General features: G+C 45.2%; 1 protein-coding gene across 3 annotated transcripts in view; it reads left to right on the top strand.

Annotated features, from left to right (window-relative positions):
• The window catches only part of DYNC2H1 (dynein cytoplasmic 2 heavy chain 1), a 1560829-nt gene that overhangs the window by 991796 nt on the left and 550798 nt on the right, over nucleotides 1-18235 (top strand). For all 3 annotated transcript variants that reach the window (XM_086935265.1, XM_086935264.1, XM_086935263.1), the window contains one exon: nucleotides 8669-8832. In XM_086935265.1, coding sequence (XP_086791391.1) covers nucleotides 8669-8832 — 164 coding nt within the window. The remainder of the gene's footprint in view (nucleotides 1-8668; nucleotides 8833-18235) is intronic.

The raw sequence follows: 18235 nt of genomic DNA, 5'->3' as shown, positions 1-18235 counted from the left end.
CCAGCGCCAGCAAACTTCCGCTTTTCGCCCCTTTCGTGGCCAAGGAAGGGGCACCCCCACACGTCCAGCCAGCCACAGGTTGCGGAACCAGTCTCAAAGCGGTTGCGGACGTGGTAACCGCAGTGGCGGTGCCGGGGGACAACGGCATGGTCAGTCCACATCCGCTGCCGCAGCATCTGCCTCTAAGCCTTCCTAGTCCGGCATTTCAGGCCCATTCAACGCCAGTGGGGGGCAGGGTTCGCCATCAACTCCTCCACTCGCGCACCATCACGTCGGACAGGTTGGTGCTACAAATCGTCAAAGGGGCTACTCCCTCCTCTTCGAGGCGACCCCTCCAGCCATGCCATCGCAGTACCACCGCATGTCGGGGATCACTTGAAGCTTCTGCAGGAGGAAGTTATGGCCCTCTTGGCCAAGGAGGCCATTGAACGCGTTCCTGGGCCAGAAGTAGGACGTGGTTGCTATTCTCACTACTTTCTGGTACCCAAGAAGGGCAAAGGAGGCCTAAGCCCTATCTTGGTCCTACGGAGCGTCAACGGCTTCCTCTGGAAGAAGAAGTTCAAGATACTGACTTTGGCTCAGGTCCTGGCTGCCCTGGATCCAGGAGGCTGGATGGTAGCGTTGGACTTGCAGGACGCGTATTTCCACATCCCTGTCCTGCCGGCCCACCGGCGCTACCTGCGGTTCACGGTAGGCCAAGAGCACTTTCAGTTTACTGTGCTCCCCTTCGGCCTTACCAGCGCCCTCTGGTATTCACGAAAGTGGTGGCGGTGGTCGCAGCTCATCTGCACAGATCAGGGGTTTCAGTCTTCCCCTATCTCAGCGACTGGTCGTCTCCCACCTCCAGACTACAGCTGACTTCCTGCACTCGCTAGGGTTCTCCATCAAGATGCAGAAGTCACACCTGTGCCCCTCTCAGAAGCTACTTTCATTGGAGCGGTACTGGACTGAGAGCAGTTTTGGGTTTTTCCTCCCTAACAGCGGGTTCGGGATATTCAGGCTCTGATTACGATCTTTCAGCCTTTATCCCGAGTTTCGGTCAGGTTGGCGCTGCAGCTCCTGGGACTGATGGCCTCCTGCATCCTTCTGGCACATCACGCCAGGTGGCGGATGCAGGCTCTGCAGTGGGATCTGAAGTTTCAGTGGTCACAGCATCAGGGCAATCTGTCCGACCACGTTCTGATCTCTAAGGGCACTGCGAGTCAGTTTCAGTGGTGGCTCACGAACCGCGATTGGGTCAGAGGCAGATCTCTCTCCCTACCCCAACTGGAGCATGTAGTGGTGACGGATGCGTTCTCCTGGGATTTGGGGGCCACATGGGAGAGAGGGAGATCAGAGGCCTCTGGTCTCTGGCGGATTCCCGGCTCCATATCAACCTTCTGGGGCTGCGGACGATCCGACTTGCACTGAATGCATTCCTTCCCTCTGTCCGCGAAAGTGTAGTGCAGGTATTCACTGACTACATCACTGCCATGTGGTACTGCAACAAACAGGCCGGGGTGGGGTTGTGGACCCTTTGCCAGGAGGCTCTGCGCCTCTTGCAATGGCTGGAACACCAGGGCGTCACCCGGTGGTTTAACACCTGGAAAGTTCCCTGAACGCCAGGGTGGATGAACTCAGCCGCAGGTGCATGATGGATCACAAATGGCATCTGAACTCGGACGTGGTTCAAGGTCTCTTTCAGCAGTGGGGAGAGCCTTGGTTAGATCTCTTCGCCACCGAAGAGAACGCGCAATGTCATCAGTTCTGCACGTTGGATTTTCCAATGCGGCACTCGCTCGGCGACGCTTTTCGTCGTGAGTGGAGTTGCGGTTTGTTGTACGCCTTTCCGACAATACCACTTCTGCCCAGAGTGCTGAAGAAGATCAGGCGAGACCGGGCCCAAGTCAACCTTGTCGCTCCGGACTGGGCACGAAGATACTGGTATCCCGAGCTACTCAGCATGTCAGTCGATCCCCCAATTCGACTTCCTCTTCAGGAGGACCTTCTGTCGCAGCAGCAGGGGACGGTCCTCCAGCCGAACCTGTCCAGTCTCCACCTACATGCATGGAGATTGAGTGGTAGCAGTTAAGGCCATTTGACTTGCCTCCTGAAGTTTGCGATGTGATTCTGGCAGCCAGGCTTCCCTCCACAAAAACGGTATACGCCTGCAGGTGGAACAAATTTGTGGCATGGTGCACAGCAAAGGCTGTGGATCCATTCTCTGCCCCCTTTCAGAGGTTCTCCTCTTCCTTCTTTCTCTTGTCCAGCAGGGCTCTGCTCTGGGCACTATCAAGGGCTACCTCTCGGCCATTTCAGCCTTCTTAAGGCTTCCTGATCAGCCTTCTCTTTTCAAGTCACCTGTTGTAAATAGATTCTTGAAAGGCATCACACACATGTTTCCTCCTGCTCCCTTCTGATGCCTCAGTGGGACTTGAATCTTGTTCTAACATATCTGATGTGCGCTCCCTTTGAGCCACTACATAACTGTCCTCTTCGTCTTCTGACTCCTAAAACTGCATTCCTGGGTGCCATCACCTCTGCCAGGAGAGTGAGTGAGCTCCAGGTTCTATCTTCAAAACCTCCTTTCCTCTCTGTCCATCCAGACAAAGTTGTTCTGAGGACTCGTCCTTCTTTCCTGCCCAAGGTAGTGACAGCCTTTCACATCGGGCAGACCATCATCTTGCCCACCTTCTTTCCGCCTCTGCATCCCTCGAAAGAGGAAGAGAGGCTCCACCATCTGGACCCAAAACGTGCGCTCTCCTTCTATCTAGATCGCACACGCCAGTTCTGGGTGGACGACCAGCTGTTTGTTGGTTACGTGGGCACTAAGAAGGGACGGGTGGTGCACAAACAGACCATCTCTCGGTGGGTTGTCTTGTGCATCAAGGTTTGCTACTCCTTGGCTAAGAAGGAGCCTCCAGTTGGGCTGGGCGCCCATTCCACTCGGGCCACGGCATCTACTACTACCCTGTGTTGGGGAGTCTCCTTGCAGGACATCTGCCAGGCAGCTACTTGGGCCTCGCTGCACACGTTTGCTAGACACTACTGCCTGGACAGCCAAGTCCGGAGAGATGGCTTTTTCAGCCGTTCCGTTCTCCAGGACTTTCTGGTGTGATCTTGGTTCGCAGACCCACCACCGGGGTTGGTATTGCTGGGGTATCTATTCTAAGGTATGGAATCTAACACTAACCTGTTTCTTTCAGATGCACAAGTTACTTACCTTCGGTAACGATATATCTGTAAGAAACAGTAGTAAGTGTTATATTCCTTACCACCCCACCCATCCTCCCCGTTCTGCGAACTGATATCTAGGGTTAAGGACATCCCTTTCAGGGCCTTAGTTTCATGGCACCAGTGTTGGTTTCTATCATGGCTCTGCGTTCCTGGCGTGGAAAGCTATGTACAGAACTGATGTCAGCGCGCGAGGGCGGCGTCTAAGTACTTACTCCGACAACGTCATCCTGGCGATCACGATGCCGACTACTGACGCGGAGCCGCAGATGACGCCTAGCGATGCGCAGGGGTACTGCTGACGAAAACTTTACGGATCCAGTCTGACTCCTGGGGATATTCTAAGGTAAGGAATCTCACACTAACTACTGTTTCTTACAGATATATCGTTACCGAAGGTAAGTGACTTGTGCTTTATTCCAAAAGTCTGTACTGACTTGTACGGTATACACCTGTTACAACGCATTTGTTACAACGCACTACCGTTACAACGCGACTTTTACAACGCATACCATTACAACGCATTGCGCTGGGGGGCGCTCTAGGATAGGGAATAAGTATAATTTACTATCCAACACCTTCCCTAGGGTCCACGGGGACTGGAGTTAGAATAGTAAATTATACTTACCACTATCCAGCACCTCAAAGCGCTATGCGTTGTAATGGTATGCGTTGTAATGGTCGCGTTGTAACGGTAGGTAGTTGTAACAGTATGCGGAGTAACATGGTACATCCGACTTGTACTTGAATTAACCTGTTATCATTTTGTCTTTCTTCCCTAATCCATCTTCTGTTGCAGAGAGATCCTTACGATTGCTGGATGTCCACAAGTGCATCCGGTTCTACATGTACAAAATAAGTGCTTATGTTCTTCAGATCAATTATTTGTCTCATTTTACCATCCAAGCAAGGCCTCGCCTGTTGGCTGTCTTCTTATATTACTTCCAACCACAATAAATCTAACTCGATGCTCCAGAGCGGAGCAAGGGTGCATTCCACCAAAAGCATGGTCAGGACCATCGAACAAGCAGTTCAACACAATCTGTTTCAATGAGGTGATCCTGCTACCTTCTTTATTCAAATGTTTGAAAGTATCCTGCCATTCTGATTGAAGCATGTGAATATACGAATGGTTCAAAGCTGGAGATTAAATTAGTTACCTATGTCTGCAGTTTTCTAACACTGATATTTTTCATACATTCGCATGCCATGCAATCCTCTCTCCTCCCCGGTCTGAGGCTCACTTCTATCAAAATGCCCTTTATGCTTCTGCTCCCAAATTTGAGCTATGGTGACCTCCAGCCAGATTAGGAGAGCTCATTACGTCCACCTCATTGGCTGAAGTATGAGTTGCTTCAAATGAGGTGGATGTACTATTAAACAAACACTGTTGGTGAGGACTGTGGGAATTTTGAACACTGTTTATTGCTCTTTAAAAATACTTGGGATTCCCAGCCTGATGATAGGGAAAGATTCAAGCAAGTGCATATACGAAAGATACCAATGCTGGATATCTTGAGTTACACTAATTAACTAATTTGTTCGTCTGTATGGTCACATACGTCAGTGACTTGCATTATTCTTTTAATGTACAGCAGGGGGTGTTTTATCCCATATATCATGTAATGAGGTGCACAGAAGGGTTGATTACAGCATATATCTTTACATTTTCTCCACAGCCCTGTATTAGCAAAAGCAATCTAACATAACAATAAACATTTTTGGCCCCATCTAAAATTGGCGTATCGACTGTACATAAATATGTCCCACACCAATTTGACTTGTTTTAACATCATGAAAGCAAGCATTTCCCAACTATTATAGCACTTTTAAATCTACTATTCTATCTTCAGTCAATGCATATTTAGAAATAATTCTTGGATATTGGAGTTAGGTACATGTGGATATTATTATGGCGCTTTAGAAGCTGATGTTCTTGAGTATGTGTTTTTGCTGTCCATTTATTCAGACTTTAGGAGTTTGCTTCTGCATTCTAAATTTCACATCTGTGTTGTTATATGCCACCACATTCTTTCCTGTATGGGTGACTTGATTATGCTTATTTTATATGTTATATTATATGCTCGTCGACTTGTTCTGAGCATACTTACAATAGCGGCATTCCCTTAAGCAGTAAGTTGTTGTGTGGGTAGTACACTTAAAAAACTATTTAAGGTTAATTGCACTTTAATGCACTAAACACAAGCAGTTTCTTAGCTAGAATCTACAGTAAGTCAAAATTCAACTGTTGAACGCTGACCAGTCTTTCTTCAGGGTACTAACGTCAAGGTATTTTCAAATACTACAAAGACAATCAATATGGTGCCTCCATGAGAAATTTCATGGATGGCTTCTACAAGTGGTTATTTAGAATGCGGGAGGATTTGGATTAATCTGGTAAAGTAATGTAAAATTGGTTGCCTTCAAGGTGAGTAGCTTGTACTTTCCGTACAATATCCAGTTTTTAAATTTACAGTTTTCTTATGGATAATTTTAACCTCGGATTCCTTACCTTTTATATTTCCCCCGGGCGCCAGACGGGATTCCAAACTTGAGCAATTTCTCCCATGTGTCAGTAGGTGGCACCATTGGACTCTGCTAAGCTTTACACCGCCTCCTGAAGTGATAGCACAGAGCCTATATATGAAACACCCGTGAGTTGTCTCTTCCTTCTTTTCTTTCCCTTTGATGTGGAACTTTTTGTTGGTGTCTTGCTAGGGCAATGTCTTCGCCAAAGACCACAGCCTTTGACAGCAGAAAGCAGATGTTTGTTACAGCCCCACATGATTTGTGCCTATGGTTCTTGGGCCTAGGCATGACTTATTGACTTTTGGAGAAATGCTCCCTAATGCACCTGAAGGCCATCAGTAAACATAAGGCAAAGCTGAGCGTTGTAGAGCACAAAAAACGAAGCAGGTCATGTTCCAATCCCAGGGACTGCTCCCAGTCCTTCCCCAAACCGCCATCCTCAGGTAAGTTGAAAGAAAGATCTCACCGTAAGCATAAGATGTCAAATTGGGATTTGTCTGCTTTCTGTGACTCCCGCTCGGGGTAGAAGTCACTCAGTCGCCAATAGAAGGGTCCAACTCTCTATACTAAGTCCCAATGCACCATGATTTTCAAGGGCCTTTTTCGACCCAACAACAGATAGGGCCTTGCTACAACCCTACAGTACAATTCCAGTTTACTCTGGGGCGCCTTTGGCCCCATGGATCCGCCTGTGCCCTGAGTCGTATTTCCACTAGTTGGGCCTGTCATGGCACTGACTGATTCTGTTGCAACCTGCTTGGCCCTCCCTCAGAACCAGCCCATACCTTCAAATTTGTGGTGAAGGCCACTTCAGTTCTGCCTGCTCCAATGTTGGTTACAGCTCTATGGGGGCTGACTCCAGACCCAACCCTGATACCTATTTTGGATCTGGAGTCGACTTCAGCCCATGCTCAACTGATGTCTAGTTAGGCATCACAGCCCTGAACCTGGGGACCCAGCCTTTCTGACCCATTGCCTGACTCTTCAGAGCTTGGGGGTCAGGCTTCTATCAGCAAGGTCAGTGCTAGTGCATTCCCCACTACCCCGTCATACAGAGAATCAAAGCACATTGACATGTTTGTAAGGACGGTTTTCTCATCTGCCAGTTTGTGATTCAGATCCCTGAAAGCTTTTTCTATGCTAGTGTGCTATACACCTGTCCCCTGAAATATGGCCAGAAAGATTTCCCCTGCTGCTCCTTCTGACACTGGGAATGCGTTTGCACAAATGATCCGTAATGGTCAGCTTGCGGCTAAGTCCATATTGAGAGGTGGTCTATTCCCTATGTTCAGATGATACTCTTTAGGTCTCACCTGTTGCCAAAGGCAGCCCTTTATCTTGTGCAGCACTCCCATTTGACCTGTTTCACTTTAGACCTGTTGCATGGCAGACCTTTTGTGGTACCAGAGGACCTGGTGGCAGTAGAGGCCTTGACTACCTGCAGGGACAGTGTCCTCCTCCTCTTTGTTGCCTGCTGTGACTATTCTACCGCCTATGGCCATGGAGATTGAGATGACCTAACTGAGTGTCTTTGACTAGCCCACAGAGGTTATCATGGTGGTTCATCGTCCATATACCAAATTGAATTATTCTGGTCATTAGGTTAAGTGGGCCAGTATTAGAACAGTCATGTTGATGCTCTTCAGGGAAAACTACCAGATGTTCTGATGCTTGTTTTGCCACTGGCTGTCAAGGCTTTGATGTTGGCACGGTCAAAGGTAATTTCTTGTCCATTTTGGCCTTTTTTTATGTTGTGATGTGCTTTTGAAAAGGAACACAAATATGTTTCCTCATGTGTCCTATATCATGTCACACTGAGACCTTAACTTGGTGTGCATGCCATTTGAGCCTATACACAGCTGTTTCCTGAGGTTGCTGACCATTAAGACTGCTTTCCTAATTGTGAATACTTTGTACAGCGTATCAGAGAGCTACAGGTGCTGTCAGTACAGCGATAATTACCAACTTTTTTCCTAAAAAATTAGTGCTTCAGACTTGGGCATCTTTGTTACTCAGAGGGTTATTGCTCCTCAATGTGTGGACAGTCCAATAGGCTTCTGTCTTTTTTCTATCCCTCTTAGTAGGAGGAGAGGCTTCATCGTTTGTATCCAAAGAAGGCCATTGGATTTTTTCACAGATCAGACTAAGGAGTAGCCGAATGAAGACCATTTTTTTGTTGGACTCGCCGGTTCTACGAAAAGAAGAAAGGTGATTCCTAAATGAACATTTTCCTGATGAATCGTCATGTGCATAAAAATGTGTTACATCCTAGCCAAGAAAGAGCTTACTGAGAGACATCAAGCTCATCCCACTAGAGCCAAGACAGCCATTATGGCATTAACAAGAACCGTGTCGTATTGAACTTCTGTCACGCTGCTACATGGGTATCCTTCCACACATTCACCAGGCATTACTGTCTCAACTCAACTCTTCAAACCCTCCACCTTTTGGCGGGTACTACTTTGGTATCTATTTAACAGGTGAGGAATCTGCAGTTAGAAGTATCTATCAGAAGAACATACTACTTCGCTTTGGTAATATTCTTTCTGGTGAATACGCTATCTGAATGTAGATCCCTCACAGCCCTTCTCCCTGTTCTATGAAGTGAATGTCTGTGGTTACATCTGAGGGTGTGAAAGAGTTTTAAAAGAAATCTGAAAGGAGCTCACATGGATGGAGCCTATATACAGCTTTGTGTTCTCACTTCCAGAGGCATTGCAAAGTTGCAGCAGAGTCTGATGGTGCCATTTATTAGCATGCAGGAGCAGTTGCTGAAAAAATGTCCACTTCCAGTCTGGCACTTAGGGAATACCAAAGGTGATGGCTCTACAATTAGGTAGAGTATCCATCAGAAGACAGTGACTGCAGGTAGGTCAATTGTTCATTTGGATCTCTTTAAATATTTTGTATTTTTGTGTTTTCACAGGTCCAAGATATGTTGTTCAAATTGGTGACAAGGTTATTGATTACAATGAAGATTTCCGCCTATTCCTAGCAACAAGACACCCACATCTCTACATTCCCCCTGATGCAGCTTCAATCGTTACAGAAGTAAACTTTACAACAACTCGAGCTGGGTTGCGTGGACAGGTGTGTGGTTCACATTTCACATGCAGCTGTATCATATGAATGTGTTAAGAAACAAAATAACTACTGAGAAAGTTGTTACAATTGACGGCACAATTGTTGAAATACATTGACTCAAACGTGGTACAATTTTAGAGAAAATTCTGAAGGAGATTAATATTTCAATACTTTATGATCTGCCATAGTACTCCACAGCAATATTTATCCCTAGCAGCAAATCATATTTGAACCTATATGTACATCAAGTGCCCAATACAGAACATCGGACGCTAGCAGTCAAATTTTTGTCCTACAGGAGAAACGCTTATAGCAAAAAGAGCAATATGTGTCAGATAGATTGTGCTGCACTTGAACTATGTTGCACAAAATCATTGGTTATGGTAAATAACAACTACTTTTAATACTTTGCTAGTTTTGTAATCCACATCACTGATCTTCTTCCAGTTAATCCCATATCAAAATGTCTAATGCAAAAAACATTCTGCAGCAAAATTAATGTAATTCCTGGCCAGATTGCTGCTGTCAGATGTCAGAAAACGTTACCTATTCTCTGAATATGGCTCCAGAATTCCAGGGTGATGCTTTTAATGCTATACAATGCATTGTGTGCTGTGGCCTACCTAGGATGGCAGCACACTTGCAGTTCAGCCTGAAATTACTGATCTTACATGCTAAAGAGTTATGGGTTAAATTACTGTGCTCTGATGCCAGTGCCATGTTCCAGCATGTATTGCCCACTCAGTGTCTACACTGACTTAAGATGCATTCTTGTATTATGAGACAGTATTCACAGTGCACAAGTTTGTGAAGGACACAGTGCCATGCCAATGTCCACATTACCCACTTAGGTTCTCATTACAAATGGGCCAATACATTTAGATATGTAACTCTGGTTAACCCACAGTTCATAATTGAGTTATTTGGTAAATATTGTCAAGTCAAATTTTATTATAGGGAAAATGCTCAATATTTACGAGAACATGCAGATTTTGGTGCATTAAGCACCAACGTCTGCATGTTTTTCCCCATATCTCATGGGAAGGAATAATTTTTGCACCTGATAAATAACAGGCACCTCAACTAATAATTGCCAACTCGTAATTAGGGCGATAATATGTAAAGTACACATTACCATGTCCTTGTCAACATTGCAGTGTCATGGAGTTTCTACATTACCTCAGTGCATTGAGAACCATGACGATGTTAGTATTCACATTTCCACCGTTACATAAATCACGCGGTACAATCAAATCATCTGAATCTTCTTGGCAGTTCCCCCAAACTTCCTCCATAAATTCCGAAGGGCATTTAATATGTAGCTAATCTTTCTGATACAGGTCAGATACTGTGTTTCAACAACTGTTATCAAATCTTTTAATCTCCACCCATACCTAATGTGTCCACTTCATGTTTCTACTATTTAACAATTACACCTATGGTAGGGCCTTTGTTGATCAGGAAGGACAGCGAACCTTCGAGCTTGTGTTATGAACAACACTCCTGGGGTTTTGCAAGCTGTTTTTTTCAATCTGCATTTTTATAAACCCATTGATGGGGCATGATTTGGGTCAATGGGGGATCCATGGAAGGATGACTGAGATGGAATTGCTTGATGCTTTTCTTTTGGCCAGTTGTCATCATATTCTGCACGGGGCAAGCAACAATCCCATGCTAAAACACATCTGAATCTTGCAGCCACTGACTTAGGAAGCCGCTCTCCTGTGTATCTGCTCATGCATCAGAAAGCAACACAATTTAACATGTATATTTTTTGTTTTGGCCTGGATTCTGTTTCGTGTTTGCAGTGGCTGGCTCAGTGAAAGCAGTGTGGCGCTCATTGTAGGAGAGTAGGGTCTGCAATCCTATGGTCACCCCCAATTTTTTGCTTTTTGCTTCACTGGTTTACGACTTTCCCTGGCTGTGGGCCTGCTAATCAGACCCACAGCCTAGCTGTTCTCTCTCTAAATTGTCAACCATGTACCTTAGGTGCATTTACCAATTGGTACTGGGCCACCTTATCAGTCTCTGTACAGCATACCTTAGGTATCAGGGCATAGGTGTACCCAGGGCCTAGCAGGGGCTGAAGCATGTATTATGCCACCCCTGGCTGGCCATCTAAACAGACACAACTGGCTGCACGACAGCTGGGGCAAGGTGCTGTAATCACCCTTTGCTTTAGATATAGATCCCTATATCTAACCCTAAAATGGACATATATATTCCTATCAGTCACTCCTATGGCAGGCCTTATCAATCCTGAAGGCAGAGTGCTTGGAATTATGTGAGATGTTGCTCTGGCATGAGCTGAGCCCGTTTGCAGCTTGCGGAACCAAGTCCTAATAGCTGTTCCATGATAACGCTATACCATATACTCTTAAGTGCATTATGAACCTCGCGGTCAACTGCTAACTTTGGTATAACATTATCAAAACATGTCGAGTAAGGTGTCATACGAATTGGAATACTACCCCCTCGCCAATTCTGGCGACGGGGGTAGCATTCCACCCTTCTAGAGGGACACGACATGTATGTAACTGTGAACCCCGGTTAAAGTTAACTCGAGCCTCAGCATCACAAAATGGATGCTGCCACCACAGACACAAGTCTGACCTCCTGCTGCTAGGAGTCCTTCCAGCGAAGGAGGCTCGGACAAAGGGTTTCCTGCCTTGGGAGGTGCTAGCACCACCCCAGACAGGATTTTGTGTATTAGGTAGGACAGGGCTGAAAGGAATGAGACATGCCTGGGGCACACAAGGTGTCCCTGTGCATACTCCGGTCGAAACCAGTTCCTGGGGCACTCCAGCTCCAGTGCTGGCGCAAGACCGGACAAAGGATAGGGGGTGTAACCACCCCCCTTCCTGGTCCCACCCAGGGGAGGGACCTAGTCGTAGTGCAGCCCCCTTTAGCTGAATAAAGGTAGGAGCTGGTCCCATTCCAAATCAGATTAATCTTGACAACTTCCACGAAGAACTCTTGACCTTCGACCTCCTGAACATCAGAAGACTGAAGAATCTCCCCTATGGTCAGGGAGTGACCATCCTGCTTCGCAGGCACCATCAAGCTCTTGTGCGGTTTGCTGCAAGTCCTTCCTTCCTGGAACCCGACGACCCAGCTCGACGAGACCCGGACCTCCAGACTCCTCTGACCTCTACCCACATCCACAGCACAGCTGAGACCCGCGGGTGCGACGAGCAACTTGGAGACGGCCATCTTGAAGAAACCTGCACAGCGCTTCCAGCACGACTGCCGAGGGATCCTCGAGTGAGTGCACTGGGGTCTGAGAAGCCCCACCCCGACGCAGCTCCTGCACCAAAGACCAGCCCCCCAGCATCCACGAGATCTGCGTGGGGCCCTTTTGCCTGGTTGCTGCTTGTCCTGTTGTCTGGTCACTTGCCGGCTGGCTCGTGACCTCTGAGACGACGACCCGAAGAATTCATCACTGCTGGTCTGGTCCCCCAGACTGGCCCTTGCTTCCCTGTGAACGAGAAGCACCCCGGAACCTCCTGGTCCGCACCAGACGCCATCTTTGTTCCACCGCGTGGCTTGCACTTGCCAAGGCCTGTTGACCAGATCGACGATCCAACACCGCCAACAGCAGCAGACTACGTGGGACAGCTCGTGCCTCCAGCCTGGTCGTGAGAACAGCTCCTGGTCCGCGCAGCTACAGAGAGAAGTGTCCTGTCCTCCACCTGACTGCGGCGACAGCATCTGGTTCCCTCCTGGTTCCAGCACCATCACTGGCTAGTGACCGAGACTCTGTCCCCTTCCCTTTCAGGACTCCTTCTTCCTAGTTCCATCCTTGGAACCACCGGACTCCTCCATCTGGCTGCCTGCCAGCAACTCCTTGTTTCAGGCATCACCAGGATCAACGCAGCAAACCCGACACCACTTCAGCCCTATGCATCCGCAGCCTGTGGGTTAGGTAACTAAAGCTTCTAGGTGCTGAAGCCAGTGTTCACTATCCTAAAGTTCAGGTCCACTGTTGTTTTCCCTCCATCCAGCCGGGTTCGTCCGGAATCCGTAACTTTGTAAACTGTAGCATCCATAGATGTTGGTACGCATCCCGCGTGAGAGTTTCCACTCTGCACGTGAGTCCCGTGGGCCTCCTGCTCCTTACTTACCTAGTCAGTAGCGTAGTCCCAGCGATCCTCCAGCCTCTGGATCTTCTTACAGTACTTTCTTTCCTCGCATTCCATTGTTTCTAGTATATGGTTTGTCGTGCCCCTAGGGCACCATTGTAAATCGTGCAACTTAAGTGTATTTTTCCGAAGAGTTTGTGATGTGCTTAGCCCTCTGACCTCATAAAGAGTTCAGAGGTGTTGTTAGTTCGATTAAATTCCTTTATTTCGGCATGAATGCCATAAAAGAGTCACAACACAATTCATTACATTAAAATAAACATTTTGTCGAGAAAATTTGAGTACATCAATAAAAGTACATTTCTTAATACAAATACATCGAAGCACAACCGTTTATAAAATACCAACGATCCCTCTGTAATTACTAGGGCACATTCTGCTTCTATTCTTAGGGATATACATCATTTATAACTGTTGCCCCTTTTTTTTCCTTAGGAAAAGAATTGAGTATAAGAATCGACTAACACTAAATATTATTGTTTGGGTTGTGTTTGTTTTAAGTATTCTCAGGGCCTGGTTATATGATCTTAGTCCTAACAATAAGCATAGTGGTTTGATCCATCTTCTTCTAGCCAATGCATAGGCGGGGCTAAAGAAGAAGATGTGAGACTCGTTTTCAATCTGGCTGCAATCACACATAGAGCAAATTTCATCTGCCACTAGGGGTGGAACATTAGGCCTCCTTGACCAACGTGCCAAAGTTGTTTTGATCAAAATATTCCCATATCTTAGTTTTTTAAAAATAGGGTTTTGGCAAGTGGGGGCTCTATCTCATCAAGAAAAGTCTCAAATAGTGGCTCATCCTTAAAACTGAGAAAGTTTGTTACTAAAGTTCCAGCATCCGAAGCATTTGTTGCCATGTTAACCATAAAACTCCAAAAAGCCCTTTTTAAAATTCGTTTTGGGTTAGACGGTAGATGTTCTGGGTTCTCCCAGAAGTGTTTTAAACCTATTTTGGTGAGCCAAATCTTGACATGTTTTAGCCATGGGATGGTTTTTGAATTTTCCAGCCCCATGATTTCTTTTAGACCATCTCTATAGTCGTGCAATTCAGGCACCCGCCACAGTCTAATCCATAACATCAGTGGGCGAATTATGGTGTAATGGTCAGTTCTTTTGACATTTAAATCCAGTTGAAGGGGCACTTCTCATAAAGTTATTGTCCAAGACGCAGATAGTATCCTTTGACCCTGGTCCCCAAATTTCTGCACCATATAACGCTGCTGGTTGAACCTTGAATTTAAAAAGCTCAACTAGCGGAGACACAGCTTTGCTAGTACTCAAACTTTGTTTCCTAAGAATTGGCTTTACATTCTGAGTGAATGCCAGCTTACTTTTTTCCATGTGGGCTCTCCAGGAAAAGTTAGAGTCTAAAGTAACCCCTAAGTATGAAAAATGTGAGACCGATTCTAGTTTAGCGCCATTCAGTGTTAAACAGCCTTTATTTGTTTTTGGTGGATTGAGGGCCATACATTTTGTCTTTTTCCCATTTATTTCCAGTCCTTTCTTACTACAGTATTCACTAAAAGAATTAAGTAGTGCCTGGAGACCTTTCTTTGTTTGGGAAATCAAGATAGCGTCGTCAGCAAATAATAATGATGTTACCCTTTCTCTATTCAGTTTTGGAGAATCATTTATACATCCCTCTAGATGTGTAGGGATGTCATTCACGAAAAGGGAAAAGAGTGTGGGGGCCAGTACACAGCCTTGGCGAACGCCACACTCGATGGGAATTTTTTGGTTCATTTCCCCACTTGGGCCCCATCGGATTTTTGCAAAGTTCCCTGTGTGCAGCGCTTTTATCTGAACCAATAGACTATTTGGAAGCCCTACTACACTCAAATGTTTTCCATAAAAGATTGCGTGGCACTAAATCAAACGCTGCTCTCAAATCAACGAAAGCAACGTATAAATGTCCCTTTTTGATATGTACATATTTCCAATAAAGGCAGCAGAATCTGAATATCTGATGTAAATGTAAATGTAAATGTATTTGAGCTTATATAGCGCACAGTTACCCACAAAGGGTTTCCCGGCGCTTGCTTAGGGAACCCGTCCTGGTATTCCCCTGTGAGATAACCCCGGCAGGGTATCCACAAGGTGAAAGCCAGGCATCCCGCCGCGAGGGGCCGTTGTGGAGATTAAGCAAGCTATTGCCCAGAGTCGCAGAGTGTGAACACGTGAGTCGAGAAGGCACCGGAGCGAGAATTATCGAGTCCGTGGAATTTTTGAGCCCAAGACCCGCCGAGGCGGGGAATTGAACCCTGGTCCAGGGCCGATCTCAGCTTCCGGGTCTGCCGCCTCTAACCCCTGAGCCACACTTCTCCACTATCTATTGTACTTACTTTACATCGGAAACCAGCCTGGAATTTAGTTAAAATTGCATTCTCCTCCATCCAGTCACTGACACGAGTTAAGATATGTCGTGAGTAGATTTTCTGGAGAATGTCCATCAGGCTGATTGGCCGGTAATTAGAAGGGTCCATCCGATCCCCTTTTTTGAAAATTAAAACAATTTCAGCTCCCCTCCAGCTTTCGGGGAAATCTAAGCTAAGGGATAATCTATTACACAGGTAGTTTATATATGGTGCCCATACTTTTAGATCATGTTTGTATAAGTCCCCAGGGATCTTGTCTAGGCCTGGAGCTTTACCAGTCTTTACTAGGTTAATTGCCAACTCGGTTTCGCCTAGTGTAAAGTCCAGGCAATCAATGGGGTGTTCGAAGCATGGGACATCCACATCGAATTGGGCATCATCATATTTTTTATAGAGGTTAGTTAATAAATACTTGTTTATTTTCATAACTACCTGTGTGGTGTCCTTTCATGTGGTATTCAAGGGGTTATATGTGGTAAAACAGCTGGCTTCACATGTCAATAGAGTTTAGACTAAGACTGCTTTGTCCATGCTACCATTAGGATAGCTGGTCTATAAGGTTGACTTACAACCAATCACCATAAGGGTTGTTTGGACTGATACAAGGTGATCACTAGAACTAGTGAGCATCATATATCAGGCCAACTTCTCACACTCATCTACCAAAAGGTAGTGTCTAGAGTGTAGTAGACCAGGTTGGGCATGAGCTGAGGATAAACTCTTCTAGAGCTGCTTTTAGGTTTAGCTAGGCCAACCCATCTGGACCTGAAAGTATTCTTTAAGCTCTCAGCCTCTCACAGGATCTTAGTTATTCCTCTTGCAAAGTCCAACTCTAGACCTTTTACAAGATGTTAGACTATATCAGGATTGTCTGCAGCAAAGTGGCATAGATAAGTGTCGAGTAAAATGGGTGGTATAAGTGATCCAAATAGAAATCTACACAAGACTTTGTTGGAGTCAAACATATAAGCACACATACTTGGGAAGGAAACATTCTGATACTCCTTCATCTTCCAAGAGATAATAAATCAGGATTTGTAGATAGTGTAAATGGTCTCACTGATGTCTAATAGTATTTGTAGGTATGACTTACCATCTTATTCTGATTTTGAGTAAATGTATAGGACTGATTTAAATCACTGAGTTTAAGGACGTCTGATAGTTGAGCGATTGTGGTCAGGTTTGTGTTTGTATGAAAATTCTGATTGGCAGAGTTTTGCTTATGAAATGTCTGATTTTAATAGATTAGGGGATTCAGTTCTTGCATCTGGCAAAACAGATTAGAAATAGGCTTGGACTCACCTACTTGACCAAGGGGCCTGTGCAAATTCAGCCTGAAAGGAGCATTAAAGCTCCTGGCATGGTGGATGAGATTGGGGCATGGTGAATGAGATGATGTGAATGTGGGTGAAAATTATCATTTCTACAGGGTATTTAGTGTACAAAGGTTGGTACAAGTTTTAAGATGATTTGATGTCCGTTTGGCTGTGTGAGAGTGGAACACTGTATGTTGTTTGGTAACCATGCATGATGTATTGTAATGTAATTGCATTTATGTAGCACTTACTACCCCTGACGGGGCGTCAATGCGCTTTTTCAGTGAGTAGCACGCTACTCAGGAACCCATAAAGGATTAGTGGTGAATTGGTATAGTGAAATATGAAAGTAATTTGAGTGCTGGAGGTATGGGAAACTTTTAACATTGCTTGTTTTTTTGTTGCGGCAGTCAGGAAAAGGAAATAAAGGGAACTTATGATATGAAATATTTCCACTCTTTTACAATTATAAGGAAATGAATGTTTATTCATATTTTCTTTGTGCACAAGATTAATTTTTAAAGGAATTGGTATACAACTTTTTTTCTTATATCATAAAGATCGGGCCGTTTGTAGACCTATATTTTATGGTGTATAAGAAAATCCCGAATTAATTTTGTGTATGTTTTACTGTTGTTTGTACAAGTATCTTGTAGTGTAGGTTTATGGTTTTAATTAACCGAATAAAGATATTAATGACTGAGCGCTGGATATGTTAGTCAGTTATTTGGATTGAGAAGAATAGTTAAGGGATAAAAGAGGGAAAAGGGTTTGCATTTCTATAGTGCTTGCTACCCCTGATGAGGTGTTGAAGCGCTTTCTCGGCAGGTAGCACGCTACTCCGGAAGCCATAAAGGATTAGTGGTGAATTAGTATAGTGAAATTTGAGTGGTGCACAAGAGGTTGTATGAGTTGGTCATTTGCTAGAGTGACTAATCATGAAAGAATGATTATGTGAGTAAGGGAGCTCTGCGCAAGCAGACGAAAAACACAGACAAGAGAGTATGACTGAAGAGTTCCAGGGTGGCAGAATTAAATCTTGCCTCAGGGCTTTTCGGTTAATTTATGAGAGGCTGAAAATCCCTCTGAATTTCATCAACCCTGTGCCTTAAAGTGCTTCATTCAGAGTGTGCGTGCATCTACAAGCCATTGGATGAACCTAACTACAAGAACCAAGAGTGCTAAAGACAGATGAAGGTCAGTAAGCTTATATTTTTATATAGACCTCAAATGGGAATTAAGAGATGACTCCTTTCTCCTTTTTTATAGGCTATGAGGATTTGGTTAATTTGTTCCCCTTCACATCCTTGGCACTCAGAAATATATTTGGGGTCAGGGTGAAATAATGAAGCCCCTTTCCAGTTTGTTAGGTACGTTTTAAGACACTCTAAAGGTTGGATGTTGCGTAGGACTTGTATGTATCATGATAGATTGACATTAGATCAAATAAGAGGTGAAGGTGCATTTTTTTAAATTTGATTTAGCTCCATTTGGATTGGCTTGCTAGCTCTGTACCTAGAAATAATTCCGAAGCAACATCACAGTAAAGTAACAGCAAAAATCAAATATACTG

Source organism: Lissotriton vulgaris, chromosome 8 (assembly GCF_964263255.1).
Source record: "Lissotriton vulgaris chromosome 8, aLisVul1.2, whole genome shotgun sequence".
Taxonomy (NCBI): domain Eukaryota; kingdom Metazoa; phylum Chordata; class Amphibia; order Caudata; family Salamandridae; genus Lissotriton; species Lissotriton vulgaris.
The sequence above is the reverse complement of the archived record's forward strand: the minus strand, read 5'-3'. Positions and strand labels throughout refer to the sequence as shown.